General features: G+C 41.1%; 1 protein-coding gene across 3 annotated transcripts in view; it reads right to left on the bottom strand.

Annotated features, from left to right (window-relative positions):
* PPARGC1A (PPARG coactivator 1 alpha) overlaps positions 1-16,980 on the bottom strand; it is a 502,323-nt gene that overhangs the window by 7,973 nt on the left and 477,370 nt on the right. For all 3 annotated transcript variants that reach the window (XM_084626598.1, XM_084626599.1, XM_084626600.1), the window contains 3 exons: positions 9,573-10,476; positions 8,935-9,039; positions 8,678-8,798 (listed from right to left, as the gene is read on the bottom strand). In XM_084626598.1, coding sequence (XP_084482724.1) covers positions 8,678-8,798; positions 8,935-9,039; positions 9,573-10,476 — 1,130 coding nt within the window. The remainder of the gene's footprint in view (positions 1-8,677; positions 8,799-8,934; positions 9,040-9,572; positions 10,477-16,980) is intronic.

The raw sequence follows: 16,980 nt of genomic DNA, 5'->3' as shown, positions 1-16,980 counted from the left end.
TCTAGGCCACTCTTCTGTTATGTGACATTGAACATCTCACTATGCCTCTGGCTCCACTCCAGTCCTCTGTCTGTCCATTTAGACTGTAAGCTCTTTAGGGCAGGGACTGTCTCTTAGTATGTGTCTATATAACACCAAGCACAATGGGGACCCAATCTCAGTTGGGGGCAAATGTAATAAAAATAATAAATAACAAACGTAGCAATAATAAAAATACATTCTAGATACGTACACAGCAGACCTAACTAAGGGATAATCAGTATTGCCACCATAATCTAGTTTTTAGTGATTTATAACCTCAAAATGAAGGAAGACCTGTTTTCAGCCTGAGACTAGAGACAATTTCTAATAATTACATGAGTGGTTTCTTTGAGGAAGCAAAATAACACATTTCTTGTAGCTACAGTTACATTTTTGGTTTATTAGCAAAAATGTTGAAACATTCTTATTCAATTGTGCAATTTTGCAGGCACTAATGCTGACTGGTACTTGTGCTTTGGTACTTGGAACAAAGGTACTTTTCATATAGTCCAAACTCCAGACATAGGTCCCTCTCATATCCCCCAGAGCTAAAATCCATGACAGAGTGACCGAACCTAGGAAACTCTGGGAGTTTCACTTGATGGATTTTCTGACTAATGCTTCACTCAGGACAGAGGGAATTAACGAGTTGCAGATGATGACAGGTGGAAAGAGATTGCCAAGGTCCCCAGATCCCCAGGGCAAAGACGCACTAGGCTCACAGCTTCTCCCAGGCAGCACAGTTCTTTGAAGACCTCCCCTAGTGTCTAGGAGCCCTACTCGTGGACCAGGACCCCACTGTGCCAGGTGCTGTCCAAACACAGAAAAGATGGTCCCTACTCCACAAAGCTTACCAGCTAAGTATAACACAAGATATAACAGATGGTTATCGATAGGCAGATGGGAGACAGTATTAGTCAGCAAGATAGGTCATGGTCTCTCCACATCACTAGCCTCACCATTGTCAAGTTTTGGCTCTTCCCACCCACATGTATGTCCAATATCCTGTCTCAGAGCCAACTCTCTGCTACAGATTGGCACAGCTCTACTGGTCAATGGAACACCACCAATTTACATGAGTAGAGAATTTGACAGCAATGCAGCACAAAGAAATTAAGAGAAGCATTAACTTGCTCATAGATAACCAGGGGATTATGAGGGGGACGCTCTATGAACAGCAGCTGCTTCTTGGTCCTATCCTCAACCTCTGACTCCAGGATGTCCAACCCAGATCCATGATCATGCAGAAGGTGGAGGAGTGAACAGAGGGTTTTCTGTTAACTACAAGGGATTTGAGGAGCGTGGAGCAGAGGTCAGCACCCCAACCTCCTTCTGCTCCTCCCTGCTTGCTTTCAGTATGGTTGGGCATGAGGAAGCACAGACCCCCGCCCACCCCAGACTTTAAAAACAGTAAAGACTGCATATGCACAATCATTACTTTCCAGACTGTCTTACCAAATCGAGGATGTAAACACACTGAAACACTTGATAAGAAACAATTCCACTGACACTAGGTATTGAACCTAAATGACTGGCCAGATGGCGTATAACATAACATAGCAAACCGACTCATGCACGTCATCTGAGATACTACATTTCGACTGAAAAAACATAACGTATCACACACGGATGCTGAGATTGTTATATAACAGTGTGATGGAAAGAACTGTTGCACACACTTCCATGTGACTGAGTGAGGCCCTGTGTGCACTGGTTTTGTTTTTGGGGTGGGTTTTTTTTCCCCCTTTTATCTTTAAGATAATTGTAAAAAACCAAAACTGAACAATTAAAAAAAATCTTGCTAATGTATCAGTAAAGGAATAAGTTCAACCTACAAAATTAAGGAAATTCAAATGTAAAGCTGAAATGTACCATATGCCCTTCAATATGTAGGCACAACAAGATGTTCTCATTAACTGTTTGTTTAAAGGGGGTGCCATGGTGTCTAAGTATTAGAGAGAATAGGGCTCATTTCAGCACTGACATTGGCTTGGCTGGCTTTTGTTGATATAATTGTGATTGTAAAGAGATTATTTGTAATCTCCTCTCAGAACAACACACACCTTTAATAACAAGAGCTACACAAGCGTAACAAGATTACAACATACTCCTTTTGTTTTATAAAAAGTAACACGTACAGGTCTGTATGTACACATTAAATATGCCCTTTATTGCACTTGATGATGTATGAATAGGGACACTGGAAAATTACAGAGGAAAGTTTTTTGTCTCAAATTTAATGTGGGCAGAGAGAAATGTGCAGAAAACTCTGGAAAGCACTGTTGAGCTTTTCACCGCAGTCTGCAGATCATTTACCTTGCATCACAAATTCTGAGTATGGTTCAGTGATTTGCCACGTAAATGAAGAAATGCCCTGCCAACCCCCTCTGGCCCAACATGCCTGGTCCTCCTTTGGGCTTAATTTAAGATCGTCTTTCTGCTTTTTATCCTGTCCTCAGAAGCAGTAGCCTACTGACAGTGAGGGTAGAAAAACTTGTAGATCTATAAATAAAATTTATGGTTTCAAATTTTAAAAGCTAGCGAGGCCAGCATTCCTAGTGTGACCAAGCTTTCCTTACTGCAGTCAGAGTGAGACCAGGTTTGCCATCTGCATGTCCAGTTTGGCCAGGCCTGCCATCCTATGCTAAGCTTTCTCTTGCCTCCTAAACACTCTCCCCCACAAACTTTCTCCCTTCCACGTGAACTCTCTTCCTCATGCCCAACTGTCAGCTTTGTGAGGAACAATGCTTTTTCCATGCCAGACTCTTCCACCCACTGTCTCCTGGGCTGCCGCTGAGTGACTTCTGGGCGCTGCGTTTACCAAAGGCAGTAGTGCTAGAGGAAGCCATGCTCAGCCATGTCTCTCCCCGCTGCTTCTCCTTCCCCTTTGTGCACTGCTGGCGTGCTTGCAGCAGTGTACTGGGAAAGGCTCATACAATGCTGCTCACCACATCCTTCCAAGATGGTCCATGTTTGCCCTGGATTAACAAAACACTGGTCCACCCTTTTTGAGGGTGTGGCCTGCATGCAGTTCTCTGAAACCCACATAATGCTACATTAGCCAGTGTATATAAAGCTGTTACACAAACTCAGGCAGGACCATGGGAGACCAAAGGGTAAATCTGAACTCTTTTCACCATTTCCTGGGAACTTTCCGAAGGATTTGCTGTTTCCCCAAGAGTGAGTGGAAAGTAGCTTACAACCCTATCACTACCTTGCCCTCCATGGTGAGTGATCTGCAAGTCAGTTTTAGCACAAGATAATAAAGGAGCTCCTTCTTATATGTGCAGGCAAAGCCCCCATTTGAAAGTGCAATGGGAATGGTTAGATTGAGAAATTAAAAAGAAAAAAAAAGTTTGGAAAAGCTCAACCTTCTTCCAACCCAAGCAGGGTCATGAGGGAGACCTGCTTTGGAAAGTGAATCAGCAAATAAATGCTGCTGTAGGGAAACAAGTGTGGCAAAAAGGAGAGCACGAAGACTTGAAAAGAAAGAGTGTCCTGAGTGGTTTTTGATTTCCATGTTTGCAACGGTCCAACCATGCACTTAGGTGAACGGTAGGAGAGTGGCCAAAAAAGGGTGATTGTTGATAGCATGTGGACCCAGTAAAACTCATGACATATGTACCTTGATCTGGGTTTGTACAATGAGGTAGAGCCACTTGGTGCTACTGCAGTAATAATAGTCATTATCAGGAGGAGGGGCAACAGAAAATCATGGAGACAAAGAAACCATGAACTTCTTTTCACTGGGGATTTACTCAGTTTTAGGCAGTGTTTGATGTGTTTTAAAGAAGTCAGATATTCATTTATAAAAAGCTCTGTCTCTTGCCTTCATGTTGCAAAGCAATGTATTTGATCTAAAATGATGCTTTCCTTTGTACTCTCCCTGTGTATAAGTTCTCTGGGACAGGGGCTCTCCTGAGATTTGTGTCCTGTCCATTGTCAGCACTTAAGAAATGAGAAGTAAAGATGTTAAGAGTAATTTTTTTGTTTCGTCTTTCAAAGGGGCATTGTGTTATCATCCCAATTCCTTGCCCGCAGATTGCGCAGGTTGCAAACGAGGGGAGACTGAGAAGTCTACAGAAAATTAGCATAGCAGCGCCAGCACAGATTTATAAATGCTAGGTTGCTAATCACATGGTTTAACCTTTCGGTTCTAAGGCAGCGCTTTAGTGGTGTGTCAAGAGCTGCTGAAACATCAAAGGGTTTCAGTGCTTCTGGAGTGGTAATGATCTGAAGGCTGGCTCTGTGTTCCATCACACCTGTAGCTCTATAGCCTTTTCAAGCTTCTGCTGCAGTACAACTAGGCCTCCGGGCCACCACTTCTCTCAAGCCTTTGCCTTTCTGCTATTTCTTCCCCTCTGACATGACATAAAACTTCTTCCCACCGCATGCTGGGCAGCACACTACGGAGTTGCCACTCTGTTCTTTGGCCAATACGTCTTTTCTGTGACGTTCACCCATCCGCTAATTCCTCTCACTACTTAAGCATTGCTACCCCGGCCACAGATTCCAGGAATGTAAAGCGTTAATTATCATTCTGAAACCACAGCTTGAGAATTATTAGACACGTAGGAATATAGACTGTGGTGGCAAAAGCCTCTGCAGCAGCTCAGAAATTACCTGCAGCAGCTCAGAGGAATTGGGCGCTTCTGAATCTTCATGGCACGTCACTTGTTTTGGTTTGGATTCTTAGTTCCTACAAAGCCCTGTATCGACTGTTCCAGGGCACCTCTACATTGCAGCCGGAGTTGTGATTTGCAGTTCGCGTAGACATACTGGACCTAGTTGTAGCAGTGAGGACATGGCAGTGCAGCCTTCAGTACAGGCTGCACAAGCCTGCCTGACCCCCCTCCCCCACAACCCTCCTAGATTAGGTACTTCCATTGGTAGCCTGCACTGAAGCCCATATCACAGCATCCCTAGCCAGTGCATAATTGGTAATGAAAGAGGTGCTGGACTCAAGTAATCAGGTGCCAGGGCTCAAGCAATTTTTTTTTACTTTCATAACTGATGCAGCAAGCCCAGAGGTGCAGTGGCTATGAACTGCCAAGACTGACAAGTCCTGGCACAAATTAAGCACTGGATCTAGCTAGAGGACAGCTAGCACAGGTATGTCTATGTGAGCTGCAAATTGCACCCCTGGCTGCAGTGTACATGTACCCTTAGAGTTGTGCCTCAAATGTCAAGATGAAGGTGTCTTTATTGTGATAATTTAGAAAGCTGCCACTTAGCATTATTAAGTGATTTGGATATATCTTGTTGGCTAAAGAGAGCTTCAACTATTGTTCTATGAACACACACACACACAGAGTAAAATTCTGACCCCACTGAGTTTTACTATTGATTTCAATAGGGCTAGGATCTCACACCAGGTATATAAAACTTGTTCACCAAGCATATCATTATGCCACTCCCTAGAATACCTCCTTTTACAATAGCATTAATAAAACGATTAAACTCCATTTTAAAAAAAATACTTATTGTTTGAGGCCACCATTTTCACACTTGGTTGCCTAAAATTAAGACCTAAATCCTTATTGAGGCACCCAAATAAGTGGCCTGATTTTCAGGCGGCTGAACTCCCATTAACTTCAATGGGAGCTGAGGAGGCCCCTCATTTTGAAAGTTAAGCCACTTTCATTTAAATAGTCAGATATGAATTTAGGAACCTAATTTTAGGCATCCATGTTTTAAAATGTTGGCTCACAGTTTTAGTTAGCCTCAACCTGGCCTCAGTTACTACAGTAATCACACAGGAGTACGAACAGGCATCTAGATTTTGGAAACAAGTATCTTCAGTATTTTGTGGCTAAAATATATATTTGCATCTGCCAAGATGCTAATGGCATATACAGACTGTTGGCCATGTGCAATCAGAAGGCATTTTTGCACATTTGGTTTTGACAGATTAAATTACCCAATTCTTATGTCTTTTTTTCATCTTCTGTGTGCATTTAAGCTGCTGTACCATTTAAGCTGACTCTGTATATTAATCCATTAATACCTGCCTGGATTTAGCTCAGTCATACCTGCTGCTACCCAGTCTTATGCAACCTCCTCCTTAGCACGTCTCCTGCAGTCAGCTCCTGAGATCCTGGCTCTGTGTCTCTTGTGGAGAAGAGACATCTGTCCAGTCCAACCTCAGTAGCATGAGACAGTGGGCTGGAGCCTAATATTTCAGGAATTTATGTTTATATGGAAAACATGGATCAGTCCTTGCAGAGGAAAAAGAGACTCAACAAGAAGTAGGGAAAACTCCCCAAGATGGATGACAAAGCAACCTTAATCTGGGGATAGGTGGGAAGAGAGTCCCAAGGAAAGAATATGAAGGAAAGATTGTAGTTGTTGAAGAGAGAATGAGGAGAGTCTCTCAAGAGAGAAGCTGGGGAGAAAAGCGCTTTCTAAGGAGAGGAGCATTAGAGAGGGAGACAGAGAGACCCATGGTAAAACCCTGGGCCCAATGAAGTCAATGGGCAAGGATTTCACCCACAGTGCTTATTCACACAGGGGAGGAAATAACCTGCTTTCATTTTATACCATTTTTTTCATTTTATAAAGCTAATGATGGTGACAAAAAACTGATAGGATTCCATCATCTGCTGATGCAACATACACAAGGGCTCTATGTTTTTATTATGCTGCATTTATTGGTATTTTAACAGGCTATAATTTGCAACACTACTAGATTATTTTAGTACTGATTTATTTATGGATAAGTACACACAGGTACTTGCTTTTGTAATGGAGTTTTGATTTTGAAATATCTAAAACTCCTCTAACATACAGGAAATACAGCTGCGGATACCTAGACTTCATTTTCATTTTCGCCCCCTGCCCCCCTCAATGTAACCTTTCACAGCCTCCCCACTTTTACTTGACTGGCTGCTGACCTGTGAGAGAACAAAGGTGTTTGCTGTTTTAAGTTTCATACATTGTTCTATGTACTCAGTTGCATGATTGAGTACTTCTGATGGAGGTATATTTGGGTTTCAGATGAGCACTGTTCCTAACAAAGAAGTTCAGGTGAGAGTTACAGCTACTGAAAGTTAGTGTTCTTCTCTGAGTAGCTACAAGCCTGATATTTTACAAATGAATAACAGCTAACTCTTATGGGGACTGATCCAGGGTAAAGTCAATGGGCTTTGGATCAGACCTTCAGAGCACATTTCATCTATAGATCTCAAAGCGCTTTATAAAAGACATCATATCTACATTTTATTAGCTGGGGAACCTAAAGCACAGAAAAGTAAAGTGATTTCCCGTTCGTCACCCAGCAGGGCAGTAGTAGAACTGGGAATAGAGTCCAGGCCCCCTGAGTCCTCATCCAGTACTCTAGCCACTAACCCACACTGCTTCCCTTCATTGCAGTTTCTGTGGCCTGATCTCAATATTTAAGGCCCCCAGAAGTGTGAGGAGAAACGTGTCAGTGCTGCAATCAGTTAAATGCGTAAGTGTCTGACACAAAGCCACAGAAAACAATGGAAAGACTCTCATTGACTTCGGTGGGCTTTGGATCAGGCCCTAGATGAGTGCTGTGGAAACCTAAAGGAGCCCAAATTGTGCAGGTAGAATAGGGCAGAGTAATCAGAGGGGCAGAATATGGAGCAGCAGTAGGAAGAATGGAAAGAACAGGAGAACGAGTAGAAAAGTAGGGGACACTAGGACAGACCACCAAAAGGAGAGGAGAGGGGAGCCAGGCTGAAAGTATCCCCCACATTTAGTTTTATAAAGACCATCATACAATGACAGCATGGAACCAAAGAAGACAGACACTGTTCTTCCCTACTGGATCCATCCTACTACCCTACTGCTACAACACTGCTACCAATCCTAGCAACAACTCCCTTTGCCCTGGCCCCATGTGTCCGGGGCACCTAGGATAGAAAAAAAACCCACTGCACCAGGTATTTTGAAGACTCTGAAAAAAATATTTAATTAAATAGCACTTGTTCATTAGAAAAGGGCCAGTTTCAACAGTTGCTATAAAATCTCTTAAAATTAATAATGTCATAGACAGAACACAGACTGAGCTGGTGTGTTTGTCATTAAGGGCCCAATTTGCCCTCCCCCCACAGAACTATACTTCAGGCCTTCTGGGTACAGTTTTTGAGTACGGTGAAGACACGAGTTTTAAAATGTGTGCTTATTGACACGTATTGTTACTTCTTGTGTAACAAAGCGAAATGCTGGAGTACATACTTGTGTCACATTGTTGCCAATTATTGGTAGATGATGTACTGTAACAGATGCTGCTTCTCTAAAAGATTAATATATTTATATGCTTCTTTATGATGAAGAGATGGGACCAATGCTTAATAATGCTACTTATTATCTGTGACAAAGCTTTGTCTAGTAAAGCCTCACTGTTTGTTGACTGTGACTAAATTTGAAAGTCACAATTTTCAGTGTCTTTAAAGAAATTAAATTTTACAATCAAATGAAAATTGAAATGAAAACACATATTAGCCTAAGAGATCAGAATTATTAAGGAATGTGTGTGAAGAGATTTTTGTGTGGATTTTGTTTGTTCTATTATAAGGAAAAGAGAGAAGGAAACCGCAGATTTAGCTTTAGTAATCTATCAAAAAAATAACCAACCACCCACCCACCCCAAAACCGCTTTCAAAATGAAAATTATCTTCACAGTGCTTACAACTGCTTTCTGTCTTTGCCTCTCCCTTTGTTTGGCCCTTTCAGATTCCCGTTTTTCATACTCTTTGCGGTATTCTTCCCTCTTCAGTCTTTCATGCTGATATTCCTCATAGCTGTCATATCTAGGAAATATAACTTAATCATTAAATCAAGTACCCGAATTTGTCAAAGTAAAATGAATAATACAATTTCTGGAGCATCTCATTATCTCAGAAGAACAGAATAAAAAGTGAGCCAAATACAAACAAAACATGCTACCTGGGTCTACAACTATATGGTGATCTGGATCGTGATCTTGCATATAAAGGAGAACTTCTGTATGCTCGATGTCTACAGTGGCTGGACTCATAATAGTAACACGATCTGTAAGAAAAAACACAAAGGACATTTGCTTCTGTCAAATAGTATAAGTCTACTGACACCATGTTCTTGCGAGCTACATGTTACCTGACCCTACAATTTCTTTCAAGCAACCAGTGAGATTTTCTAGTGACAGTTTGTGATCTCATAGTTAACTTAGGGGCCTTGGAGTGATGTGTTTTGTTTTGTAGTATCCTTTATTCATGCTAACACAGAGCACCAAGTCAGCCAGTATGAACTTTATCTTATATGGATTGCAACTAGATTGGCACATGGTAGATTTGCAGAAAATGGAATCAGTTAACTAAGTAAATTTCTCACTGACTGCTCTGTTTATGATCTGACTGTCTCCACTAGGAGTATTCAACACTGGCAAGTTTAAAGGACAATGGCAACAAGTGTTTTGTGTAACAATCCCATTATCTTCAAGATTAATAATCTGAAAGGCAATAAAAGGAGCTGCTCTAGATTCAACTGCTTCTGGATTATTTTCCTTCATGTCCATTATAAATACATTTGCATTTCTCAGACAGTACCTGGAAGAGGATCTGCTACATGGCGACCTTGATCTCGATTGGGAATATGGAGAACGGGAACAAGACCTGTGTTGAGGAAAGGACCTTGATCTAGAGCGTATCCTTTGGGATCTTTGAGAAAATAAGGATTTGCGTGGAGACACTGAATCTCTGCTTGGGGAGTTAAAAGAAGAGCAAGAAGGCGATACATCAAACAATGAATAGGCTTCTGTCCCATCCCAAGGGTAGCATAGTTTATCACTTTCATCTTCACTGTCATCAAAGAGGCCATCCATAGCTAGTCCTGAAGTTATAAACATAGGTAGTTTGGAGAATTGTTCATTACTATAATCACTTTCCCTCAGTTCACTGGCCTTATCTGCCTCTTCATCAAAAACAGCTTGGCTGGGGTGACCAAAGTGCTTATTCAGTTCGGCCCGGATATCCTGGTCTTGGAGCTGTTTTCGGCTGCTAGAGTGGGAACCCTGCTTACTTGCCTGTAAAGTCTCTCTCTTGTAATACTGGTCTTGTTCTAAAGAAGAACAAATCTGACACTGCCACCCAGGTACAGAATCTTTAAATTCTTGTTGTCTGGAGTCCTGGGATATTTTAATGTGTATTTCGGTTTTTGAATTCACAGATTGACAGTAGTCATGGTCACCAAACAGCCGCAAACTAGGCCGTTTTGTCTTTCTCTCGTCATGTCCACTGGACAGTATCGTTGTCTTGCTAAGCTGTGCATACAGCTCAGACTGTTCTGGACTCTTCTTGATTGTGTTATGTCCTTGAGAACTGGAAGACTCACTGTAGCGGGGCTTTTTTGAGGGTGGTACAATAGTCTTGCATGATGACTTCAGCTTGGGTGAAGTCCTGAAAGGATTATCTTGGTTGGCTTTGTGAGGAGGGGTCGTAGGTGGAGTTAGGCCTAAAAAAATGAGAGAGTTTTAACAGAGAAAAATGCTTTTCCAGAAAACACAGATTCTTCTTTGAAAAAGAAATTAAACCAAGAGTCCCTTCCCATGGCCTGAAAAAAACAACTTGCTTTCTCTAAGTACTTCTGTCACCATAAATTGATTTTACTAGGATGGTATGCACCAGCAAGAGTATTTAGTGTTTTGGACAGAAATGCTAACATCATCAAACACACGAGCAAATATTAACACATTGCCCCAAGGTCTTCAACATTATTTTTGTCACTTTTTTACAAGTACATCTACTACTCACTTTAATGTTGTGTGTGTATGTGCTGTGTGTATATATGTATACAGAGAGAGATAGAGTCCGGCACTAGCTTCAACTGTATTTATTACATAAGATGTATACTGAGGATGTTACTTTTAGCTTTCACAGTTTCTTTTTTCTCCCAAACCAAAGAAGTCTGTCCTGAGGCCAAAGAAATTAACAGAGGAAAACCTGGATGAAAGCAAATCTGGAAAAATGAAATGAATACTACCAAAGTAACTTCTGTAATGCTCAGTGCACTAATGCAAGGAACTACAGCAACTATCCAACTTGACTGCAATGACTCTTTGCCTCCACAGGTCATTAACTTAGTAAACCATTGCTAATGCATGTATAATACATTTCTGTAAGCATAACTAATACACTTTGCCTAAAATGTGGTTCTGCAGCAAAAACCTAAGTGAGCTGTAACAATAAATATTGCAGCCACAATGAGCCATTCTATTTAGAACTAAATATTCGTGGAGTGTCATGAAGTGGAGAGACTGGCACTTACCTGAGTTTATCAACTAAACACATACGTAAATAAAGACTAGATAAATGTCATGTCAATAACTACCAGGTTTTTCCACAGCAGAATGATAATTTATTAAATTACATTTCTAGATAGAGATGAAAATTTAAACATAACTAATGTAATCCTTAAAAAAGCAGGGAGCCAAAGCTACATCCTACAGCTAATTTTACAGTATTTCTGTGTGAAGAAAGTGTATTGCTCTCAAAGTTTCCTTCAGACTTCATACAAGGAGACATTCACATTGCATAAAAGGACAACTGTGTTCACAAATCTAGAACAATAGTAAATCGGGGCTCTTGTTCAAGAAAACGTTACTATTCAGGAAAGCACTTCAGCACATGCTTAACTTAGCATTCATTTACATCTCATTGACTTCCTTGTGATTTAAACATATGCTTGAAGATAAGCATGTGCTTAAGTGCTTTCCTGAATCTGAGCCAGAGATAGGAAAATATCGCAAAGAGAGACAGAAAAAACATACTAGATTACCTAGTCCACCCCTTACACCAACTCTGAACCCAATGCAGTGTACTTCTAATGCTGTCCAGCCCAGTTTTAAAATACCCAAGCAATGGGCTTTCCATCACTTCCCTAGGGAAAATGGACAGGGAATGTGAATACAGTTTGAGAAAATGCCTATTTCAAATATGGGCAGAGAGTTTCCTCTTGTTTTGTATTTTTAACCATACAATGGAGCTCAGCAGATCAATGCAAATGGAACATGTTTTATAGCAGTTTGCAGCAAAGAAGGAAAAGCCTCCATCAACGCATAGTGCTCTCTAAGGGACATAAATGGAGACTGGGAGTCCCACTGCATTAGCGGCAATGAATTTGTTCCAGAAAACAAAAAAACAAAACAAAAAAAAAACAGATAGGAACAGCAAGACATGAATACCTGATGCAAAAGAAAAGCCTGATTTTGTCTGAACATTTGAAAATAATGTTTATGAACTTTTCATGTGTACTAAGGCCTTCCTCGAATGCCATCAAGGACAAGGAGTCCTAATACACAAACACTGGCCCTCAAGTTAAAGCTGCCTCAGAAAACTGCCCAAGTTTTAAATTCATGATTGGTACAACTATCCCCTTCTGTTCACGTCTTCCATTTTCTCCTCCTCTTTGCCTACCCCCTAACAAACTAGCCAAATGCCAATTACATGTGCATGCTGACTATTCCAGATGGGCTAATGTCAGTTGGGTAAATTGAAGAGAACAATTCCCTTTGATATTCTACAACACCATTTCTGGATTAAAAATAATGGCTCAGAATCAACAAATAATTAATGAGTAAATACCATTACTTTTGTCAAATAAAATTCACAAGGAACATTTTGATTTGTAAAATTAGATGCCCCATGAGTGACCCCAGGGTTAATTACTGAATTTTTATATTTATTTTAAAAAAAAAAAGCAACCCAAAATAGCCCCTTCAGGAAGAATGACCTGGGAAAATATTTATCCCCATCACTAGGTGCTGCTTTTCTATAAAAACAAGCATTCCACCCTCAGCATTTGAAATATTTATTTACCTTTGATTTTTAACCAAAACAAAAACTATTTATACTGTAACATGCCAAATAAAATAATCTCTGCATTCTTCCTTTGTTAAACTGGCCCTATGTGAGCACTGGCTTTACGCACAGCGTAACTGCTTTCAGGAGTAGTGATGCTAAGTCAACCACAAAGGAGACCAAGGCTCGGTGTAGAGAGGAACCTAAAAGTCCAGGTGCTGAGCCTGGCTACTGGAGTTTCTTTCACCTGCAAAACCACACTGGCAATGTCCTGAGGAATGGTTTCCTCATAGCATTTTGGCACCCGTCCTTCTGCTCTTGGACAGAAGCAGGAAGTGCACAAGTGAGCATAAATGAAAAATAAATTGTTCAAAAAGTTCAGTGGACATTTGAAACTTGAATAAAAGGTTTGTGTTTTAGTTTGCAGCAAAGCTTGGAGTTGGCTTTTGTTTTGTCTGTGTCACTGCTGAATTCTCCACTCCAAGCCCCTCCCATGCTCAGCATCCAAACAGCTAAACTTTGAGAAAATTAACTCCGTACTTATCATCATCAGTATCTTCTTTGCTCATCTTTACACAGTAATTTTAATTTCACACCATGATCCTAAATCAGTAGTGCTAAGATATTCTCCGACCTTTGAATTATTTCATGCACGCTGATTTCTCTGGGAATGTGTACATTTGAGCGTTGACAGTACAAGGTATATTCCGGGCTCTCTCTTGAACTTAGCAGGTTTTGACAGATTTATGTAAGGACAGATGGCCATTACAGGCTGAAGGCTGACAAGAGGCAGTTCAGAGCATTGTTAACACACTTGCACAAACTCTCAGCAGTGCAGCACTGTGCAGAATGTAATTCAGACTATAGCTTTTTTATTGCTGCCTATTTTCTTTTGTCAAAAGAGCCTGCTGTGCACAGCAACAAATGGCTGCCATTACCCAGAATGTAATGGGTGTCAGACAAATCACGTAACACAAACAATCAAGAGTATGTAGGTCATATTTCAACAGAGCACAACCTTAGCAATATTTATGATTACTGCATTGAAATGTGCTCTATAATAAACAAGTACCTCTACATCACTCACACTTATGTACTTCTGCACAGCAAATCTGTTAGAAGTGGTACATACGCTACAATCATCCCCCTTAAACAGTCTCTTTTTTTTTAAAAGTAAAAGGCAAGTATTTTTTCATGACATGCTATAAAACCATTTTCTTTGTAGGGACTTTTCTTTAATTGAATGGCTTTGGAAAATGGTAACTCTGTACTTTGCCTCGCTCCATCTATATACTATGAACTCACTCAATGATCTCTGCTTTAAAATAGTGTATATGCCAAATCAGCACCACTTCTTATATCCGTGTGACAACAGACTTTCATATGTACGCCAGCTCCGCCACCTCAGCTCAGTGACCTGTTTTAGAGAAAAGTCTGTGAGGACAGGCAGAAGTTTTCATATCACCTAGACGCATTCCTTGAGCTGCAGTAAAGAAAACTTAGTAACTCATTTAGCTCAGCTAGGTTGATCAGAATAAATTAGGGGAATACATTTACAGTAAATGTCACATCTTGACTTTTTAAGACTCATTTACAATGCTGTTTCATATAGGCAGCAAAATCTAATGTTACTGTTAGCATTTAAATGTTTGATGATGCTTCTGCTTGTTGGTATATTTTTGGAGCCTTCACATCCTTCAGGAAATGCATCTCGATGAACCTTTGTACAAGCACACTGAGATTCTGAGGGTTATTAAAAATGGATTCCTTTATACCTTATGAGTTTAAAAATGGGATTATCAAGAGAAACATTATTTAAGGCCACTTAAAGCACTGAATGCAAGATAATAGCCTGATTCAGTAAAATAATCGGTAGAGCTTTTGTACAGCATAAGACTGCAGAAGCCAGGAAAATATAATAAAATTAAATAGCCATCATATAATAAAAAACTACATGCTTGTTGAGCAGTCAGTTTAATCCTGTTGTCACTACCGCAGAGGACAAATATAGATCCTGAAAATATCTAATAATTTACTAGATTTTATTCCCTCTGGACTAATATCTCTCTTTCTCTGTCTCAAGTACCAGAAATCATTTTGAGGCCAAACAAGTTTTTGCCTGGTAGAATTTAAGTATTTGTTCAGACAACCAAGGGACTGCTCAAGTCTAGTGATGGGTGAATACTGGGGTTTGCAAAAATACATGTGAATTCCAAATCACTATTCAATCTCTGTTCATTGTCAGATTTTCTGAGTGACCAAATTTTGACTGCATGAAAATTTGGGGAGGAGTTTTTAGTCGCATAAATACAGGGATTTTTGTGTGAAGGAGTGTCACCATTCTGCAAGTGTGCACTAAGCCACCCCTTGATACACCTTATACAATGTCTTTGTGCTTTTGGGACAGAGCGTGTTAGGAGGCAGGGAGAGTATGTGGGGATGAGAAAGGCATTGATTTTCAAAAAACCATGAGCAGCAGTGGCCAGATACTGAAGCATGGGGATCAGCACCTAGGAACGACTGCCCTCTGCAATCACTTCTACACAAAGCACAGGTCCCCAAGCATACCCCAACAGTCACTTGATCCCCACATCTGTGGTTAACAAAGGGCTGACAGGGAGGAATTCCTCAACCATGATAACGTCAGAGGGAATTGGGGATAGGGGAGGAAGCACCAGAGCTTGTCAGGAAGGACCAGGCCACAGGCCCTTTGACCAGTGAGCAGCATAAAGCAGAGATGTGGCTTATCACTGGGTGTACCGTGTTGCTTTTGCTTGGCAGGAATGAGTCATGGATAGGAGAGAGCAAGAGCTTGCAGTGGTTGAGTGGGTCCTGAAGACAGACAGGGGCGAGGCAGAACCAGCAACAGCCAATGAGGAGGGAACAGAACCTGCTTACGCGAGGCTTTCGGCCGCTAGAGAGCTACAAGTGCAACTGCTTGACAAGCAAGAGGAGGCCAATCACTACTGGAGTCCTGCAGTGTCAGGCTTATTTCTGGCCTATCCGAATGATACTGCAGAAGCAGATACTGCTTGGCATGATGCCCTATGCCCCACTCCTGTTTGAGATCTAGCGAGAGGGGCTCTGCTGCTCCTTGCTGCTGCTGCTGCTGGGGTGGTGACTCCTGTCACTGGTTCTGCTGCCAGTCAGGAGGACTGTGCTGATTATGGGGCTGTTGAGCTGGGGCTCACTGTTACTTCTCCATGTGCTGCTACCGCTGGGGCTACTGCTACTCCTGCTGCTAGCCAAGCAGGATTCTCCTTCTGCTCCTAGGATTGCTAGAGGGGATGCTGCTAGCCCGCATGATCCTACTCCTGCAAAATGACTTCTGGGACATTTATACCCCATTGCTGGCTGGCTGACTGTACAGCTTTCTCCAGACTCCATAAGCAGCTCTGAATCAACAACTCAGTTTAGCCTTAGCATGAGCCAGTTGAACTCCACTGGAGTTGCTGCTGATGACACAACGTGGGACATTTGACCCCCTGTATTTACTCTATACATTCCAGCAGTCCACAGTACATTGTGACATACACACATGTTTCTTTAAGAAACTATTTTATGCCTTGCAATGTAGAATTTGTGTAATATGGTTAAGGGCAGAGAGGTTTTACTGCTTTAACCAGCAGTAAGCCCAGGGAGTGGTGATTTTATGTAGCAACGGGACTTGATGTTTAATTGTAGACAATTTGGAGTATGTTCCAGACTAAGAACCTCTTACACATGTGCTGTCCCCTCTAAAAGCTATTTTCTTTTTTTTAACTTCCTGGAGTTATATGAAGTTTGTAGGCAATATTGGAATTATAAAACGGAAATTATTTTTTCAGTTTTAGAAAGGGGAAAAAAAGTACACATATGTATAATATGCAACCCCTTCGAAAGAAAAAGTTCATTTAGGTAAGAGAACAGGTTTTAATTCAATTTTACGTACGTGTGATGAACACTGATGGCTGGAGTGGGGAATGCTTTCACGTATTTATTTATTTATTTATTTATCTAATGTACAGTTAATTCATTGGTGAGGGAACCGTAGCTGCTTTCAACAGAGAGATCAAGGCAGCTGCAATTTATACTAACATACTTTGTGCTTTGATAGTGCAAGCAACACCACTAATGGTCTTTTCAGTTCAGCAGCGAGATCAAGGCAACTGCCATTTAA

Source organism: Lepidochelys olivacea (assembly GCF_965140295.1).
Source record: "Lepidochelys olivacea isolate rLepOli2 genome assembly, chromosome: 4".
Lineage (NCBI taxonomy): Eukaryota > Metazoa > Chordata > Testudines > Cheloniidae > Lepidochelys > Lepidochelys olivacea.
Note: the sequence above shows the minus strand (reverse complement) of the source record. Positions and strands in the feature narration are given on the sequence as shown.